This window comes from Acomys russatus, chromosome 10 (assembly GCF_903995435.1).
Source record: "Acomys russatus chromosome 10, mAcoRus1.1, whole genome shotgun sequence".
In the NCBI taxonomy this organism is placed as follows: domain Eukaryota; kingdom Metazoa; phylum Chordata; class Mammalia; order Rodentia; family Muridae; genus Acomys; species Acomys russatus.
In genome coordinates this window covers 75,869,855-75,889,141 of record NC_067146.1, presented here as the reverse complement: position 1 = coordinate 75,889,141, position 19,287 = coordinate 75,869,855, and the positions used below count along the sequence as shown (strand labels likewise).

Genomic DNA, 19,287 nt, shown 5'->3' with positions numbered 1-19,287 from the left:
ATGAATGCAATTATAAAGGAGCAAATCCCTTCTATTACCGCGGTATATGAACGCGCTCTACCTTGCTGTTTTGTAAAACAGCTTGTAAAAGTGAACTCTTCAAATAACTAGAGAAATTTTGCTAATTTCTTTATTACTAAATTTGTAAGTAAACTACACACAGGTTCTGTAAGTGACCAGTGTTTGCTAATTAACTTTGTGTACATGATCATTTTTGTAAAATTTACCTAAACTCAGGGACACCTTATTTTGTAAATGTTTTTCCTTTTTTTGTTTTAAATATTAACTTATTTTTAATTTATAAGTATGGACATTTGGTCTACATGTATGCATGGGCACCATACATATATATGCCTGATGCCCTCAGAGGTCAGAGAGCCTCAGAGTTCCTGGAACAGAAGTAAAACCAAAACTAAGAAATATAACAAAGAAGGTAAAATTAAAATGTACCACTCGCCCCTGTTTCCTTTCCCAGTTCTCAGAGGTGGGAAGTTTAAGAGCCCTGATACCCTGTGTCCTTAAACATTCTGGCAACGCCATTATGCTGAAATATGCAGATTTACATAGTACAACTATGTAAATATTTTCTCTTGTTTGTATTTTACCTTCAATCTTTTAATTTCAAAGTTAGCCTACACTGATTTAAAAAAAACCCTTATAGGTAATCTATTTTTACATATATTGTAATATTCAATTGTAGAGTCCTAATTCATTTATTTTTTCATTCTTTTTGAATAGACTTTTAGGCTTTTCTTTTTCTTTTTTCTTTTTTAAACTTACTACAGCAAAGAGTAATTACAAACACTTTCCTATATAAATGTTCAGTAGTGTTTCTAGAATCCATAACTAGAAATAATTGTTACTGTAAGGTGTGCATCTGCAAAGTTTTTAGTTCTGGACAAATTGTTTTACAAAGGAGTAGCCATAATCATGGTTTGGAGGTCTGGGATATTTAATTAATAATTCAGGGGACTGCCGCGTTGTTGATTGGGAGTAGGGGAGGAAAGGATGATTTGGGTGACATACCCCAGGTCACAGTCCATTGACGGAAGCCAAGGCAGTAACCTGCTGCAGGAACTGAAGTGGGGACACAGAGGAACCGGCTTACTGGCTCCCAATGCTTTGCTCAGCCTGCTTTAGTTTATAACCTAAGACCATCTGCCCAGACATCACAGTACCCACAGTGATGTAGGCCTTCTCATATCAACCATTAATTATTAAAATATCCCACAGACTTGCCTACAGGCTAGTCTGAAGGAGGCACTTTCTCTTTTTAAAAAACATATTATCAACTTAAATATCCTTTTCTGCCTTCCCACTCTCCCACATCTTCCTTCTTCCTCCACTCACCCAACTTCATTCTCTCTCTCTCTCTCTCTCTCTCTCTCTCTCTCTCTCTCTCTCTCTCTCTCTCTCTCTCTCTCTCTCTCAGAGAAGTAAACAAATAAAACAAAGGGAAATACGAAAAGCATTAGTCCAATCTGTTTTGATCACCTAACTACTCCTGAGTACAAGGCCTGGCCTGGAGCACAGTCGAAATACCGAGTGTCACTCCACTGATGAAAGCTGACTTTCCCTCTACCAGCAGCTATCACTTGCAAATAGTTTCCTGGCTACTTGGGACCCACTCCCCCACTTCTAGGCTGAGATTTTCCTAGCTTGAACTTGTATGGGTCTTGTGTGCACTGCCTTGTCTCTGTAAGTTCATATAGGCATCTGTCTTGTTGGGTCTTGAAAATGCATTTCTCTTAAAGTGGTCCATCACCTCTGGATCTTACAGTCTTTCCGACTCCAGCTTATACACAGATCCCTGCGCCTTGAAGAGAGGTTTTAAATGGGCACCCCATTTAGAGCTGAGTGTAAAAGTTTCTCACTTTCTGCATATTGTCCAGTTGGGAGACTCTGTTAATTCCCATCAACTTCAAGAAGAAGTTTCTCTGTTGAGGGTTGAGAAGTGCACTGATCGACGGTATAGCAATGTGTCATTCAGAGTAATTGTATTGCTATGATCATTTAGCAGACTAATACTAGGCTTTCCATAGGGCCCATGACCTATCTAGTGTCAAGTACTTGGCTGCATTAACAGTACCAGGTATATCAGAGTGTGCACCTGAAATGCCCTCATTTTATGTCTTGCTTAACAAGAATAAATATATTCTTTTATGTCTCCTTATGTTTATCTGAAGATCTACATTTCTCTTAAGAACTTTAATCCAATTGAAACAGGTTTTCATGTAGTGTTAAAGGTATGGGTTAAATTTTATGCTTTCAGTATGAATAAATAATTTCTTAGAGACATCTTATACCACCTTTAATTACAGTTTCAATATGTATAGATTTTGTTTATAGTATAACAATTTTATTTCATTATTCTAATTGCCTTTACCTACTTCAAACATCAGCAGTTTTTTAAAGTGTGTGTGTGTCTGTTTATGGTGTGTGTATGTGTTTGTGGAGTGTGTGTGTGTGTGTGTGTTGTGTATGTGGAGGCCAGAGGGGAACACTGGCTGTCCTGACCTATTTCTTTCATTCTTACTGCCTTGAGACAGGATATATTCCTGAACCTGAAGCTTGGATGACAGCCAGAAAGCCCCAGTTATCCTCCTGCCTGTGACCTTCACAGCTGCAGGGGTTCCAGCATGTACACCATGCCTCCTAGCTTCTTATGTTATCGTTTGAATTGCCTTAGTGGCCAATGTCATATTTGTTTTTATGATGATGGGCTGTCCCTGGATCTCCTCTCAACAGCTTCATTTCTATCTCAGGATTCAGTCATTTCTTCACAGATTCTAATTTCTTTTCCCAATGGCAAATAGCAATTACTGGTGGTATTTGGTACTAGACATAGCATCTTTTTCTTGAGATATTTTTATTACAGTAAGTTCAAGCATGGGTCAACATTTCAAAACAAAGATATTGTCTTAGGCTCATACTGTTGTTTTCAATTAAAATTCAAATGGAGAAAGAGTTTTAGTCAATTTAATTTTATATTGCTTACAACCAATTCTACTTTTCCTTCTTTGAGACTCCCAGGTCCCCAAACACAATAATTATTCTCTCACCTCATTCTATATTATGTAGAACAATTCATAATAGAAAAGAGAATGTATCATTTGCCATAAAGGCCAGTGTAAAAAAGCATCCTCATCACAAGATGAGGATGAAGCATATTCTGTTTAGAACAAACAGCATTCAGGACGTGTTAGGACTTGATGGAGTGGAGGTCTCTCCAGAAAGAGCAGACAATTGAGTTACCAGAGGGCAAATGATAGCTTCTGAGATCAGGGTGACTCTGAGTGGATGAGCTTCACACTGGAGCTGCAGACAGATGTAAAAATCCAAATGATATCCCTTTCTGTTAGTAAATCACCTTTCATTATTTAATAAAAATATTACTTTTCTACTTTGTTCTTATAGGCAGGACAGAGGTCTGAGAGAAGAGGAGCAGCAGCGCTAGGGAGATTGCCCAGAAGCTATGAAAAATTGCTATGAAAGAAACAGGGCCTAGCTAGGCAAGCCTATGAAAACTGTGAGCTTCAAGTTCAGTTAGAGACACTGTCTCAAAAAGTAAGGTGAGGTAATGTAAATGTGATACATACGTAAAATGGAAAAGCTGCAAACGAAAAATGGCATCTCCCTGAAAATGGGTGGACTTTGAGAGTATATAATGTTAAGGAAAGTCACAAGATCTCAAAAGGAAAAAGTAAGGAGAAAACTCATGTTCTCACTCATTTGTGGATCCTGGATTTAATGTGTCCACATATGTGTGTAAACAGCTATAAAGGTGGGTATAAAATAACATTTAGAAAAACGATGCGCGAAGGTGATGACGTCAAGTGGCAAGGGCACAATGCAGACAAAGGGGCGCATAGTTGTGAAAGAGGAGATAAAGCTAATTGCTTTTCTAGCTTCAACTCCGTCAGAGATTTATTTTTCCTTTGTGTGGTAAATAGATGAATAAAAATGTAATTTATAATGAAGATATAAAACACTAAACAAATCTCCATTGCATCAGGAAAGCCATTCTAACAGATGGAAGTCCACTCAGATGACAGAGTTTGGGAATGGGCAAGTGTTGAGTTACTCTCTTAATGTAGTAGAGTGATGCTTTTATTTGTGAGTTCATTGCAATTAAGTGATAAGAGAAAACAAAGTAGTCAAATCTTGGCTGTGTGAATAGATCAATACTACAAAAGCATTTTTTTAAGTACAATAGAAAATGATTGAGGAAAACACTTGGCATGTTCTACTTTTGCATTTGTAAACATGCGCACGTGCACACACACCCCACAGGTGTAAATAAATCTCTCTCTCTCTCCTCTCTCTCTCTCTCTCTCTCTCTCTCTCTCTCTCTCTCTCTCTCTCTTCTTCCCCTGTCAGGATTGCTCGCTGTAACTTAGCTTTATTCCTCCAGTTTAATGAAAACAGGAGCAAAAATGCAGCTCAATTATCTTCTGCCGTTTGAATAATCACCGGAGTACTAATGAGCCACTGTCTTAATTATCTCTCTGCCCACAGAGGACAAGGTGTGGACCATAGTGTCTCACGACTTACAGATGCAGACGACAGTGGTAGGCTACAACCCAGAAAAGTACTCTGTGACACAGCTCATCTACAGCGCCTCCATGGACCAGATCAGTGCCATCACCAGCAGCGCCGAATACTGCGAGCAGTATGTCTCCTACTTCTGCAGGATGTCCAGGTTGTTGAACACCCCAGGTAGGCGGCGATGGAACATTGCTTTTAATTACTATCTCAGCTGGTGTTTGCAACTGCCTACACAATCCAACAGGTGTGGCTTCTTATCTTACTGTCCAGTCTCCAGTCTACAGAGTGCGGACGGCTGCAAATGAGTCCCGTGTAATCAGTGTAATCACGGGACTTGTCTTCTGGACAGTGGAGCTCCCAGTGCATGACTTTTAAGGCAATTCCATTATTTTAAGGCATTGGGGTTTTTTCAGTTTTATGCAGCTATATGTGGTGTGCTGTTAATGCTCGTTTATCAAGCAGTTGCCTTGGGCAAAAGTTTGTCAGAGCTCCTTGTGAGCTTTCAAGCGATTCTCTTTGAGTTCCTCCGGTGTCTTTAATGTAAAGATGAAAGGCTTCTGAAGGCTGTCTGCCAGGAAATCTGGTATAGAGCGGTGAGAGATTTTAGGGCTCTTTGCTGTCATTTAACTGTATCTGTCTTAAGAAGCACACTCTGAAGTTCCTTTCATGACAGTCTATTTTAGTGGTAGTGTATATGTGTACGTGGAAGTGTGCATGAGTGTGTGTGCACAAGTCTACGTGGCCGTTTAGAGAATAAAGAAGCCCCCAAAGTTATACTGAAAGTACCTTCCCAGCAAGAAAGCCTCATGTGTTGGGGGTCGAGTATGCCACTAAATTTAATATGAAGGTAAGGCTATGCATTATTTGGTCTACAATGCAGCAAGAAAAATTAGCATGAACCTTGAGTGGAGGGAATAGGGCTTTTAGATTTGCAGCCTTGAGGCTTTCCAGGTGAACCTTTCAAACCTTCATTGAACTTGAACTCTTTTGTGGATATTCACTTATCTTATGCAGTAAGGAAAACTATTATATATTTATCATGTGCATTATGTTTTAAAATATGGTTGTGGAATGGCTAAGTCAAGCTAATATTTACATATGTATACCTTACCTTCTTACGGCAAGAACAATTTTCAGGGATGTAATAGAACTGTTACAGATTATAGTGACCATGTTATACTATGTATCTCTTGTTATCTGGCCTCAGTTTTGTATGAGTTTGCTATCAAATTAGGAGAAGAATTGCCAAGAGCCACCCTGTAAAGGGAGCTCACTAGGCATGTGAGCTGTGTAGGGGTGATCTGGTGTTTGCAAGATCTTGTACCACGATGCACCCCCAAACTGTTTCCAGCCTCTGACATGCTGCCATTGATTTGGGGAAGTCTAGTAGGCATGAGAGATCTCTGGAGGTGATCTGGTATTGGCAAGGTCTGTATCGTGATATACCCCAGAATCCAATCTCTGACTACTCTGTCAATTGTGCTTTCCTACATCTTTCTGATATCTGGTGTCAGAGCCGGGCATGTTGGCGCATGCTTTTAATCCCAGCACCGAGGGAGGCAGAGACAGGTGGATCACCATGAGTGTAAGGCCAGGGTGGTCTACAAAGCAAGTCCAGGACAGCCAAGATTACACAGAGAAACCCAGTCTCAAAAAACCAAAAGCAAATACATCTGGCATTGGTGTGAACTGTTATTTTCTGGACACTGACCAGCTCTGATTGAGCAAACTTCCCACAGGATTTTGTTGAAGATTCACTGTTTGTTATTCAGATGAGTTAATCTCTTATTATGGAATTCCTGATTTGATTCAAATAGTTTTAAAAGTTAAAGTTAGTTTATGATGGCAATTAATACCTTTGTGGACCTCCAGATGCCTCACTAAGGATAGCCTACTAGCAGATTTGAGGCTTCAGATAAGCCTCCACTGCAGATGGCAGCACGAATCATGGTGTTTTCACCATAAATATAGACAGGATTGTTTAAACTTCCCATGAACCTAAGTGGAATGAAGTTACCTAGAGATGTCTGAATTTACTCTGTTTTATAGGATGAAAGACAGATAAAATTATTGTCCTGAGCTCATAATGAACTAAGGGATAGCTGGATAACGTATAGTCAGGTCCACCCTAATTGATAAGTCATATACTCTTGTAACTTTCAGGCCGTCTTAACTTTAGACCCTGCCAACCTTAGTCATTCTGATCTCACTATGAACTTACGTAATGGAGACATAGATAAGAAATGTTTATATTTAAAACATGTAACCTGTTATATTTTAGAACTCATCTGTGTTTGTGATTAATTGTACTCTTTTGACTGTGAGGTAATTCCCTTTTCTCAGAAGTATAAGTACGGCCATCTACAATAAACGGTGCTGGAAATTGGAAAGCTTAACTTTAGTTGAAGTTAAGATGCCTGACTTCATCCACCTCTTCTCTTGATCCTTTTCTCTTGAATATATGTGTTGAAAATTGGGAAACTTAGCTTCAGTTTAAGCCGAGATGCCTAATCTCATCTACCCTTTCTCTTGTATGTATGTATGTGTGTGAGTAGTTTATTTTATATCTCTCTCTTCTTATTTCTCTGTAGAATTGCAAAAAGGTTAGCAGACTCAAGGCCATCAGCCTCCTACGGCTAATAAGCCTAAGTTTACACTAACTTATTGGAGATCTCCACCAAGAGGCCAATCTACAGATCAAAGAGTCTCCTTTTACGACCCCCATGCAGTTTCTAGCCAGAAGCCACTTTTATAGCCTCAGCCATAGGAAGCTTGTGGTCAGTTTAAGTTCTCCTCATGGCTGCAGTATAGCCAGTCTCTAGAGAAGAAAGCTTGGGCTCTTTTTCCCCTTCCCTCCTTTCTGTTTCAATCCTGATTGGTTGCCTGAGCCATCAGCTCTGGCCACCCAAGAGATGAAGCAAACTAGAAAGGCATCTGCATCCAGCACCAGAGAAACTACTCTGGACCTCTTCAGAACAGCATCTGGGCATTAACAAAGAATGTTTCCTTTAATGGGGTGTTATACTAGGAATCTATGAGGTCTATAGCACTGAAATAAATGAATGATGTTTTCATTAATAAGCAATATTATAACATTGCATCCTATCAAAGACTAGTATCTGTGATACCTTAAACCAATACTGGATTAGATCCAACATTGTTTGGGAGCTGCTTTCAGACAAGAGCTAGAGGCAAAATAATAGAAGATTTTGAGATGCTTGGGTGTTTCACTTGTACAAAGCCTTGTGCTATTAGACTGTTCATAACACACTCCGTGGACTTTAGAAGAGTAAAATCTGAAAATGGAGAAGTGATAGGTTTAGAAAGTTCTGGCTTGTGTTGTTTGGAGGAAGGATGATTACGGTTGACCTGTTGGAGTAATGTGCCATCGAGAAAACAGAAAGAAGTTTCCAGGCTGATGTTGGGGAATGAATGGCAGTAGGTGGGATATGAACAGTCCTTGTGGTGCTGGCCCTGAGTTGGGAAATAAATATGGACATGGGTCTGGAAGCAAGTAAATGATATGCTGTGGACTGAGTCCTTAGCCTGTTCTTCTGAGCCTATGTGTGCTAGAGAACAGCACACGGGAGTCAGGAAAGTAGAACCGCCAGACCTCACTCCCAGTGTTTTTAATGTAATGGAGCTAAAGTGAGGCTGAAAGTATACATTTGTTTTGAGAGCCACGAAATAAGTTGTTTCTCCATCATACATATGAGGAAGCCTTGGTTCCCAAAGTGACCCAAAATCCCAAAGTATTTTGAGATAGGGCTTTAAGGAAATAAGAAAGTTAAGTGTAGTCAGAATGGTGAAGTCTTGAGCCCAACAGGACTGGCAGCCTCAAAGAAGAATATAGACACGTGCGCCATCTGTAGACACACCAAGGAGGGCCCTGGCATGCCAAACTAAATCCACCAGCTCCTTGAACCTAGGCCTCCCTCCTCCTGAACCTCAAGGAAACACATTCCCTAACTCAGCTGCCTGCCTATGTCACTTTGCCTGGTAGTTCTAGCAGATGTATGTTCTCAGATGGTGTCAAAACTGAGTGGGATTGGAGACCAATTCTGAGAATGTGAGAGTTCCACACAGATCAACAGGTGCTTCTGTGGCCCTTCACTGCTTGCAGCAACATTAATTGGATCCTGCTTCCATTGCCAGCTAGCGTTAGGCAAGGACTGGCAGAAGGAGTCATTGGTGACCTCAGCAGCTTGTTTTTCTCTGTTTATGTGTGACTGCTCATCGCGGAGGCTCCAGTTACCTAGCATGGAAAAGAAGTGGGACAAATTTTGCTCACCAGAAAGAAATCTTGGTACTTTCATTGGTAGAGTCAAATTTTCATTACCAAATCTTTGTAACAGTTAAAGTATATTAATATTTTAAACACAATAGAGTTGCTGAATAAGCATATTAATAACTGATGGTTTAGATACCAGGAGAACTGATTTAAGGCTGAAGGTAGATAACCTTGATTTTCTTGGTCTTATGGGTAGTCTTCTTCTTCCCTGAAACTCAGTGTTTTCCTATTAGCCACAGGGAACCTCACATGCCTATTACTCTCTTTTAGTTAGCATGCTGTACAAAGCTTTAGAAAGAACTAAGAGAAATGTGATGGTTTTATCTGTCACCTAGACACAGTCCAGATTCACTCCAGAAGGGAGTGTAAGTAAGAGGTTTTATAGATCAGGTTGGTCTGTGAGGGAGGATATTGATTAGTTACTTATTTGAGGGATGAGCCTCCCACTGTGGGTGGCAGCATTCCATAGGCAGGAGGCCTTGAGCTGTTTAAGAATAGAGAGAGCCGAACACTAGGATGCGTGAGTTAGTCCATTGATCCTAACTCTTGCCAATGGATGTGATAGGGGCAGTTGCTTCAAACTCCTGTCTTGACTTCCCTGGCATGATAGACCGTACCCTCGAACGGTGCACCAAATAAGCCCCTTTCTCCCTGAAGTTGCTTTTTGTCAAGATATTTTATCACAGCCATGGAGAAAACTAAGACAATAAACTTGTTTTATAGTACGTTAGTTATACTTTCCAAAGTAAAGTAAAGCACACTTTTCTTTCTGACCTCCAGATGACCTTTTCAGGAATGAGCTACTAGCTGGAGATCAAGAGTGAATTTTTAACTTGCACAATAAATATATTATCTTACTTATGTTTTAAAAGAATGTAACATTGTGTTTTAAGAAATTTATAGATTGTCATTGTACCTAAAACGTTCTTTGAGAATTTTCATCATGTGCACCAGGCATTTTTTGAAACATTCTATCATTCTTTCCTTTTTTTCTTTTTCCCCCCCTTTTACTAAAAATATATTCTTTTCTCATGCAATATATCCTAATTAAAATTTTTCCCTTCCTTTACTTTTCCCACTTCCTCCCACCTCCTTTCCTACCTGGATCTACTCCATTTCTGTCTCTCATCAGAAAGAATAGGCTTCTAAAAGATAACAAGCCATAACAAAATATATAACAAGATAAATAAAAAACAATCACATGCAAGATGGACAAGGCAAACCAGCAGAAGGAAAAGAGCCCCTAGGAAAAGGCACAAAGATACCAGAGACACACTCCCTCACACACTCAGGAGTCCCATAATAATACTAAACAGAAAGCTATAAAATAGATTCCAGGACATGCTACAAACACATTTAGGCCCCATGTTTGTTGCTTCAGCCTCTGTGAGTTCATGTGAGTGTGTTTGTTTGATTTAGAGGGCTTGGTTCTCCTAGTTTCTTCCATCCCCTCTGGCTCTTACACTCTCTCTGCCTCTTCTTCTCCTCCACTGAAAAGCCCTATCATTCTTTCATTCACACGAGATCTATTTTCATATGAGTTTTTGCTAATTTGATCAAAAGTACATACCTGCAAGTATTCCTGTATCATCCTGCAGTGAATTCTTTCTAAGCAGGAGCAAGAGTCCACATTTTCTAAATGCTCACTGCAATGGTGATTCCAGAGCCCCTCACCCCCCACAGGTCTTCATGGGACTTGGTGGGATCCCGGGGAGACTGCTTTCAGCAGACATTCATGGGTGGTTTTATGAGCCGCTAGTTGGAACCACTGCTTATGGCCTTTGTGCTTTTCCTATATCTAAGTAGTTATCTCTTTATGTGGGCAAAGACTAAAAGGAATAGGGACTCTCTGACCAGTGACAACAAAAATGGCATACATGATTAACTACTTTCTCAGCAAAATTACACTAATATGATGGTGTTTTTAATCCAAGTGATGGAACCAGCTCTACATTCTGTAATGATTTCTGTCTCCACTTCAGAATCCTTTTCTGCATTCCCTGTTTCTCCTTACCAGGTGAGCTACAGTGTAGAACAGCTGACACGAGGACAGGAGTGGCTAGCATAGCAATGCTCCCTGTGCGCTGGATTCTGTATCAATCAAAAGAAGAAAAAGGAGAATTTCATAAAAAATATTTAATTTGTTTTTTAAGGAACAAATGCTCGCTGTAATTTTTTTTTTTTTTTTTTTTTTTTTTTTACTCCTTCATGGTAACGTCTGATTTTAAATATCCATTTAGTCATTCTGTAACTAAGACTGAATTATACTGGAACTTCCTCAGAAGCATTTGTGGCATCTGTTTGAATGCAAAGTATATTCATTATAGTTGCTGCAATTAAAAGGAATATCAAATGAGGCTGTAATAGCTATGCACTAAAATGTTATTCTTTATTTTAAGAGGCTTACTCTCCAGACGTCATTTGGGGCTCTGTAACTTCTAAGATATACAGGACCAAGAATGGATAGGCACATGCAGCTTGTGTATGTATGTCTATTGATAAGTGTTTGCTTGTACCGTGCCATTGGCTGCCAAATGTAGACTCATTCATTACTGATTTCTCACAACTTTTTTTAACACATTTTTATTGAAAAATAAAATAATTCATATTACATCTCATTTTCCATCCCATCCTCTACATCCTCCCATTCCTCCCTCCCTCCCACTTTCACCCCAATCCCCTTCCCTATGACTGTGACTGAGGGGGACCTCCTCCCCCTGAATATGGTGCTAGGGTATCAGGTCTCTTCTTAGTAGTCCACTATCCTTCCTCTGAGTGCCATTGGGCCTCCCCCACAAAGGGACGGATGGTAATGTGTGTGTTACAGCACCGTCTCCATTGTTATTACAAAATTTGAAAATGGGATCACTTTAAAATAATGATTCAGAGGTGGGGGAGATAGCTCAGTTTATGAAGGGCTTGCCTTACAAGCATAGGGATCTGAGAGATTAATCCCCAGAACGCACCTTTAAAAGCAAAAACACACACACACAGAAACACCTGTGCTGTATCTAGGAGGCATCCATTGCCTCTGCAAGAGCTTCTTTCACTAAAGGCAGCCATAAATAACAAAGAAAGGTTATAAACAAAATAATGATTTGTCCATCCCTTACAGTCTTGTCTAGGTTTCAATATAATTATGAATTCATTTGTTCTTAACTAATTATATCAACATATAGAAACAAAAGTAACAAAATTATATAGCTCCATATATTAATTAGAGTGAGGTCATATCAATGGAAATAATCAAGTTTTACTCAAATTGAGAAAACCAATAGTAGTTAGACAAAGGGATGTCAGCATAGCTTAATTTTATTGCTTCAGAATTATGAACATAATAATATAAAAGGTAAAAAACCATTGAAAATTTGAATCTACTTCTGAAATAAGGGCTTTCATGAACTTGAAATGATATAGAGCTACTCAGTCGGCATTTACATGTTAGGTATGGGGACCTGGGTTCGATCCACGATGTGCATTTTAAGAAGTTGCTTCCTTGGTTTACTTTTGCCACTTTCATAACTTTAAACTTCTTGGGTTATTACTCATTGCTGCATAGATTAGCCAGTAGTCTTTAGGTTAGGGTTTTGTAGAGTGTTGATAGTATGGCCGTTTCCCCCAACAATTTATTTATTTGTTCACTTTACATCCTGAAAACAGCCCCCCTCTAATCACACCCTCACACCCTCTCCCCCTCATTTTCCAAGGGAAGACCCACCATGAGTGCCAACTAACCCTGGTATATCAAGTCACAGAAGAACTAATTACACCTTCTCCAAATGAGGCTAGACAAAGCATCCCAGCTAGGGGAAATAGATGTAAAGGCAGGCAACAGAATCAGAGACAGCCCCACTCTAATTGTTAGGGGAGCCATAAAGACCAAGCTGCACGTCTGCTACATATGTGTACCGGTCTAGGTACAGCCAGCCCATTCAGGCTCTTTGGTTGGTGGTTCAGTCTCTGTGAGCCCCCATGCATCCATTTTGTTTACTTTGTAAGTCTTCTTGTGGTATCCTTGACCCCTCTGGGTCCCTCAATCCCCTCTCTTTCTTCCATAAAATCCCCAATCCTGGCCTATTGTTTGGCTGTGGGTCTCTGCATCTGTTTCCACCAGTTTCTGGGTGTAGCCTTTCAGAAAACAGTTATGCTAGGCTCCCATCTACAAGCATAGAAGAATACAATTAATAGTGTCAAAGGTTGGTTCTTTCCCATGGGATGGGTCTCAAGTTGGCCATACCCTTAATCTCTGCTCCATCTTTATCCTTTATCTCTGCACATCTTATAGGCAGGAGAAATATTGGTTGAAAGTTTTGTGGGTGGGTTGGTGTCCTCATCCATCCACTGGAAGTCCCACCTAATTACTGGAGGTGGCAGTTCAGGTTCCATATCTCCCACTGCTAAGCATCTCAGCCTAGTGTTATCCTCCACCCCATAGACTCCTGATAGCCTCCCTGTCCCAGGTCTCCAGGCCTTCCCAGTGATGTCCCCCCATCCACTCTCTCTCCCAGCCCTCTTCCACCCTCCCCACATCTGATCCTTACCCTTATTCCTCTCCCCAACCTCTATCCCATGCAATTTCCTCCCTCCATCTACTTCTGATATGTATTTTGTTTCCTCTTCTGACTTAGATTCAAGCATCCTCCCTTGTGCTCTCCTTGTTACTTAGCGTCTTTGGGTCGGTGAATTGTAGTATGATTGTCTTGTACCTTATGATTAGTTTCCACGTGTAAGTGAGTACATAATCTTGTGTGTCTTTCTGGGTCTAGGTTACCTCACTCAGGATGATCTTTTCTAGTTCCAACTATTTTTCTGCAAATTTCATGATCTCTTTGTTTTTAACAGCCAAGTACTATTCCAGTATCTAAATTACCACATTTTCTTTATTCATTCTTTGGTTAAGGGACATCTAGGTTGTTCCCAATTTCTGATTATTATGAATAAAACAGCTATGAACATAGTTGAACATGTGTCCTTGTTGTATAGTGGAGCATCTTTTCAGTATATACCCAGGAGTGGTATAGCTGGGTCTAGAGGTAGAACTATTCCCAATTTTCTGAGAAAGTGCCAGGCTTATTTCCAAAGTGGCTGTACAAATTTGCACTCCCACCAGCACATCTTTTTTTATTAATTTATTCAGATTATAACTCAATTGTTATGCATCACTTGTATCCTTACATTCCTCCCTCCCTCCCACTTTCATCCTATTCCCCTCCCCTAGGTCTATGACATAGGGGGACCTCCTCCCCCACTATATGGTCATAGGCTATCAAGTCTTATCTTGGTAGCCTGCTTATTCTTTTTTTGAGTGCCACCAGGCCTCCCCACCAAGGGGAGGTGGTTAAATATGGAACACCAGAGTTCATGTCAAAGTCAGTCCCCACTCTCTACATAACTGTGGAGAATGTCCTGTATATACTCACTTATAATTGGGCACTAGCCCAAAAGGCACATCCCACAAAAGTCTTCACTTACCAGGAGATTGGAATAGATGTGAGGACATCCTACTGAGACTCTAGGTAAGAGAAATATAGGAGATGGGGAAATAGAAGGACACAGAGGGTCCTAGAAACCTACAAGAAGAACATCGTGATTGGATGGATTGGGGCCCAGGGGATTCTGCTCAAACTATTGCACTAACCAAGGACAATACAATAGTAAACATCAAACCCCTACTCTGATCTACCCAATGGACACCAGCACATCTTTGCTAGCACGTACTGTCACTTGAATTTTTTTAATTTTTATTTTTTATAATTTATTCACATTATATCTCAATTGTTACCCCTTCCCTCATCACCTCCCATTCCGATGTCCCCTCCCTCTTTCTCCCTAGTCCTCTGAAAGGGGGAGCCCTCTTCCCCTACAATCTGACCTCAGCGTATCATATCTCATTAGGACTGCCTGCATCATCTTCCTCTGTGACCCAGTAAGGCCTCCCTGCTCGGGGAAATGATAAAATAGTAGGAAGGACCCGGAGAGGCCTGGAGCTCCACAAGAAGACCAACACAGGTACCATCAGGTTATTACCATCACCTCTATACTGGGAAAAACACAAAACCTCCTGGTGAGAATCACTACACATATTTTTGGAAGAAATATTTCTGAGAGTCTATAATGATACAAATTAGCACAAGAAGTTGGTCAGCTTGACACTTAAGTGCTGGCAGCAACCTCTGGACACTACACAAGACTAAGCTAAACCTAGGTTTCCTTCAAATAAACAGACACAGGAAGGAACACGAGTTGCTAATTGAAAACTGTGACCACCTAATATGGACCTCAGAAATAGATCAGCATACCCTAAAGCTAGTCAAGTACAAAAACTAATCACACTACACAGCAATATAAATTCGAACGTTAAATATAATGTTTTCTTTTGTCTTAGGTGTAATTATAAACCCATAGCCTAGCGGAAGTGACTTGACTGCGTGTCTGATGCAAGTTTGAGGTGTTGCTCTCCTCTGTCTTTGCTTCCGTTTCCTTGCCAAGACCACAGGCAGTGTGTGCATAACTTAGGGGTCAGGAAATTTGAGTGAGAATTTCCATCCATGCTTCTCTGTTTGTCTTGCAAGATAGCTTGTTTACTTATGAATGCCCCCTTTCTTATTTTAAATAAATTTCCTTTTGTTTAAAAGGTGGAATTCGATGACCTGTGCTTGAAATCCCATAGGTGAAACTGATGAAGTGGAGACAAGTAGATCCCTAGGGCTTTCTGGGAGCCTGCCTAGCCTATTTAGCAAGCTCCAGGCCAGGGAAAGACATTGTCTCAAACAATCAGACAGACAGACAGACAAATGTTATGCAGATACTGAGGAATGACACCTGAGTTGCCCTCTTATGTCTACATGCACACACACTGGTGCACCCAGTATACACACATACACACATATACGTCTTACACACATAAAGAACTTAAATATGTTAAGTCAGATATTGGAAGAAAGACACAGGTAGATCCTGCTGACATACAGGTCTATTAAATAATCCAAGAGCTTTCAGAAGGCTAGGGTATTTAACTTATTTGGACAGGTCTAGCTAGCCTGTTCAAAAGTACTTATTTGTATGTCTTGGAATGTAAGGCTCTCATATATTTGTTTTACAAATCATATTATAGTTTCCAATTCAGAATTTTCTCCTGAAGTATTTATTCCCTGTATAAATGAAGATGTATTTAATTGCTGACATGTGTGTGCTTATGTTTCATGTCTTTTTGATGATATTTAACTCTGTTTGTTGGTTTCCAGGGTTACATTTCTTTTAATTTCTCAAGGTAGCCTAGTTCTTATAAGTCACACATTTATTGCTTTGTTATGTTGGAAGATGCCATATAAATTATCCATCCTTCTGGGTAGTTTACTAGTAGATTTTGTATCTATTGCAAAGGAGTTATGCTCACAATTTTTGCTTGTAAAGTAAGCTGTGTAAAATTCAATATACTTTGATGATACTAAACTGTGATTTAGTGGCATCCCAAAGAGAAGAAAGCACAAGTTTAACATTGTGAATTATAACCTATTTTTAGCAAATAAAATTCTAAACTTTGGTGCATTTTTCAAGAAAAATATTTTTCCAACTTTGTATTTTTCATTCTAAAAGATGTGGATGTTCAGCTTTTGAGACACTGCAACCTTTTTAAGAGCATTAACCAATTCTAGCTAAATACTATTTTAAGTAAATGAAACTCAATGTTATTAATCAGTATATTAATCAAAAGATTAATAATTTATCTAACTGGTTGTGACCCTTAATTTTAGTATTAAAACTGAAGGACTTAGTTCAATGAGACAAGCAAAGAGGACACTGAAGAACACAGTTGGGGGTCAGCAGTATAGCCCAGATGGTAGAGTGCTTACCTAACATGCAGGAAGCCTTGGGTTCAATCTCCGAGCACTGCATAAAATGGCAACATGGTATTTCCCTGTATTCCTAGCACTTCTAAGGCAGACGTTCAAGGTTAAGGCCACTGTAGGCTAGACAGGGGTTTAAAGCCAGCCTTTACTAAACTTCTATGTGAATAAATATATATGTCCAAAGAGGTTGCTTAGTGGGTAGAGACACTTGTTGTCACGCCTGATGACTTGAGTTCAATCCCTAGGATCCACATAAGAGAAGAAAAATACAAACTGTCCTTTGATGTATTTCTACATGCATGCAGCTGCACACACACACACACACACACACACACACACACACAGAGCGAGAGAGAGAGACAGACAGACAGACACACAGACACAGAGAGACACAGAGACACACACACACTGACAGACAGACAGATAGAGACACAGAGAGACAGACCGAAACAGAGACAGAGACAGTAAATAAATAAACATTTAAAAATAAAATAATAAGCAAATAAAGAAGAAAAAGCACATTTAAAAAGTTAAGTCTAACAATGCTGTAATGCTGCACATTGGAGTGTCTAGAACCCACAGGACACACTGTTAACCAAAGGGGCAGAGCGGCTGCAGGAAGAAGAGCTATGGGAGGCTGTGGAAACAGCATTGACACCTAGGGTCCCGAAAGGATGTCCTCCCCTCTGCCCCACTTTCCTGGTAAATGAAGACTTTCATGGGACACATCTCTTGGGCTAGTGTCCAGATATAAGCGAGTATATACCATTTGACACATTTCTGCTTCTGGGTTAACTCACTCATTATGATCATTTCTAGTTCGGGAATTCCTTGTTTTTAATAGCTGAGTAGTATTCCATAGTGTAAATGTACCACAGTTTCTTTATCCATTCTTCTACTGAGGGACACTTAGGCTATTTCCAGGTTCTGGCTATTATGAATAAGGCTGCTATGAACATGGTTGAGCAAATGTTCTTGTTGTGTGCTGGAGCATAGGAGAATGGGGAAATAGAAGGATCCAGAGGGTCCTAGAAACCTACGAGAAGAACATTATGATGGGCAGATCTGGGCCCAGGAGGCCTGCTCAAACTATGGTACCAGCCAAGGACAATACGTGCAGTAAACTTCGAACCCCTACCCAGATCTAACCAGGACAGGACATTCTCCACAGTTGAGTGGAGAGTGGGGTCTGACTTTCACACAAACTCTGGTGCCCCATATTTCACCACGTCCCCTGGATGGGGAGGCCTGGTGGCACTCAGAGGAAGGATAGCAGGCTACCAAGAAGAGACTTGATACCCTATGAGCATATACAGGGGGAAGAGGTCCCCCTCAGTCACAATCATAGGGGAGGGGAGTAAGGGGAAAATGGGAGGGAGGGAGGAATGGGAAGATACAAGGGATTGGATAACCATTGAGATGTAACAAGAATAAATTAATAAAATATATTTTAAAAAAGAAAAAAAAAAAAAAACAGCATTGACAGCGAATCTCAACCAGAAAGATGGGAAGGGAAGTTAATGCTGGCTGATGCATGTCCATTTCCAGTGTCTCAGGAAATGTAGCATATACACTGAATGGGCAGAGTTCACACAAGTTCAGAAGACAGTGGCTGAGGAGTCCCGGCTCTGAAATGGCATGTGCTCAGTGCTGACACGAAGGCCAAGCAGTGCAGTGCTTACCTGAAGGACGTGAGAGGCTGGAAGAGGACCCGCGGCAGCAGAGGCAGGAAAGGGAACTGGAGATCAGTCTTGAGCCTCTTTGGATTTCACACGTAAAGGCGAATGGGTTGGCTATAAGCAGGGCATTCGGGCTGTCACACGGAGAGGGGACGCGAAGATAGGGCTGGTGTGAAGGGACCTCCCAGCACTGTGTCTGTGCTGTCTGAGAGTCCCAGCGGGACTGAGAGAGGAAGAAGGGCTAATTCGTCCAAGGTTCAGGTGAAAGTTGCATTACCTAATAGAGTAAATGAGGACATTTCTGGGTGGCTAACTGGGAAAACTGAGAAGAGGTTCAAAGGCTGCTAGCAGGGAGGTTACCAAGGGAAATCGGGAGAGTGGACAGTTTGAGGAGCTAGCACAAGGGAAACAGGGTTCATCCTGTCTCTGATGACCCATGCGGTGCAAAGTCTTTTAATTGATACCAAAACGAGATGTGTGATTCCCCCCTTCGTGGCAATATAAACATATCTTATAACTAAAATGAAACGGCAGGGTCTCTTCACGCTCTTGTTCTGGTGTTTGCATTAGAAGAACAGAGGACACGGTCCAAATGCATCCATCTCTGCGGTGTCATTAAAGTTTGGACTTTGCTTCATCTTCACGGTCTGCTTTGGTGTTACGCCACGTGCGTAATGGCTACTCCGTGAACGTTTGAGTTGGAGACTCCTGCTCCAGCTCTTCGCAGGGAGAAGAAGCCCATCAAGTGTGTCCGCGTTTTTGTGAACCAAAGCAATTCTGTGCTTGCCAGTCGTAACTGTAGTGGAAAGAGAAATGAGCACAGCCAAGGCAGAGAGATCTGTGAACAGTGATGGATGCTCTGTAGGATGAGCTGTTATGGGGGGAGCGAAAACAGAAACTTGGAAGAAAGGAAAAGGAG

The 19,287-nt window shown here is 40.7% G+C and overlaps 1 protein-coding gene across 1 annotated transcript in view; it reads left to right on the top strand.

Moving 5' to 3' along the window:
- Cntnap2 (contactin associated protein 2) overlaps positions 1 to 19,287 on the top strand; it is a 2,113,217-nt gene that overhangs the window by 1,339,461 nt on the left and 754,469 nt on the right. The window contains exon 13 of the mRNA XM_051152463.1: positions 4,519 to 4,719. Within this exon, the coding sequence (XP_051008420.1) occupies positions 4,519 to 4,719 (201 nt within the window). The remainder of the gene's footprint in view (positions 1 to 4,518; positions 4,720 to 19,287) is intronic.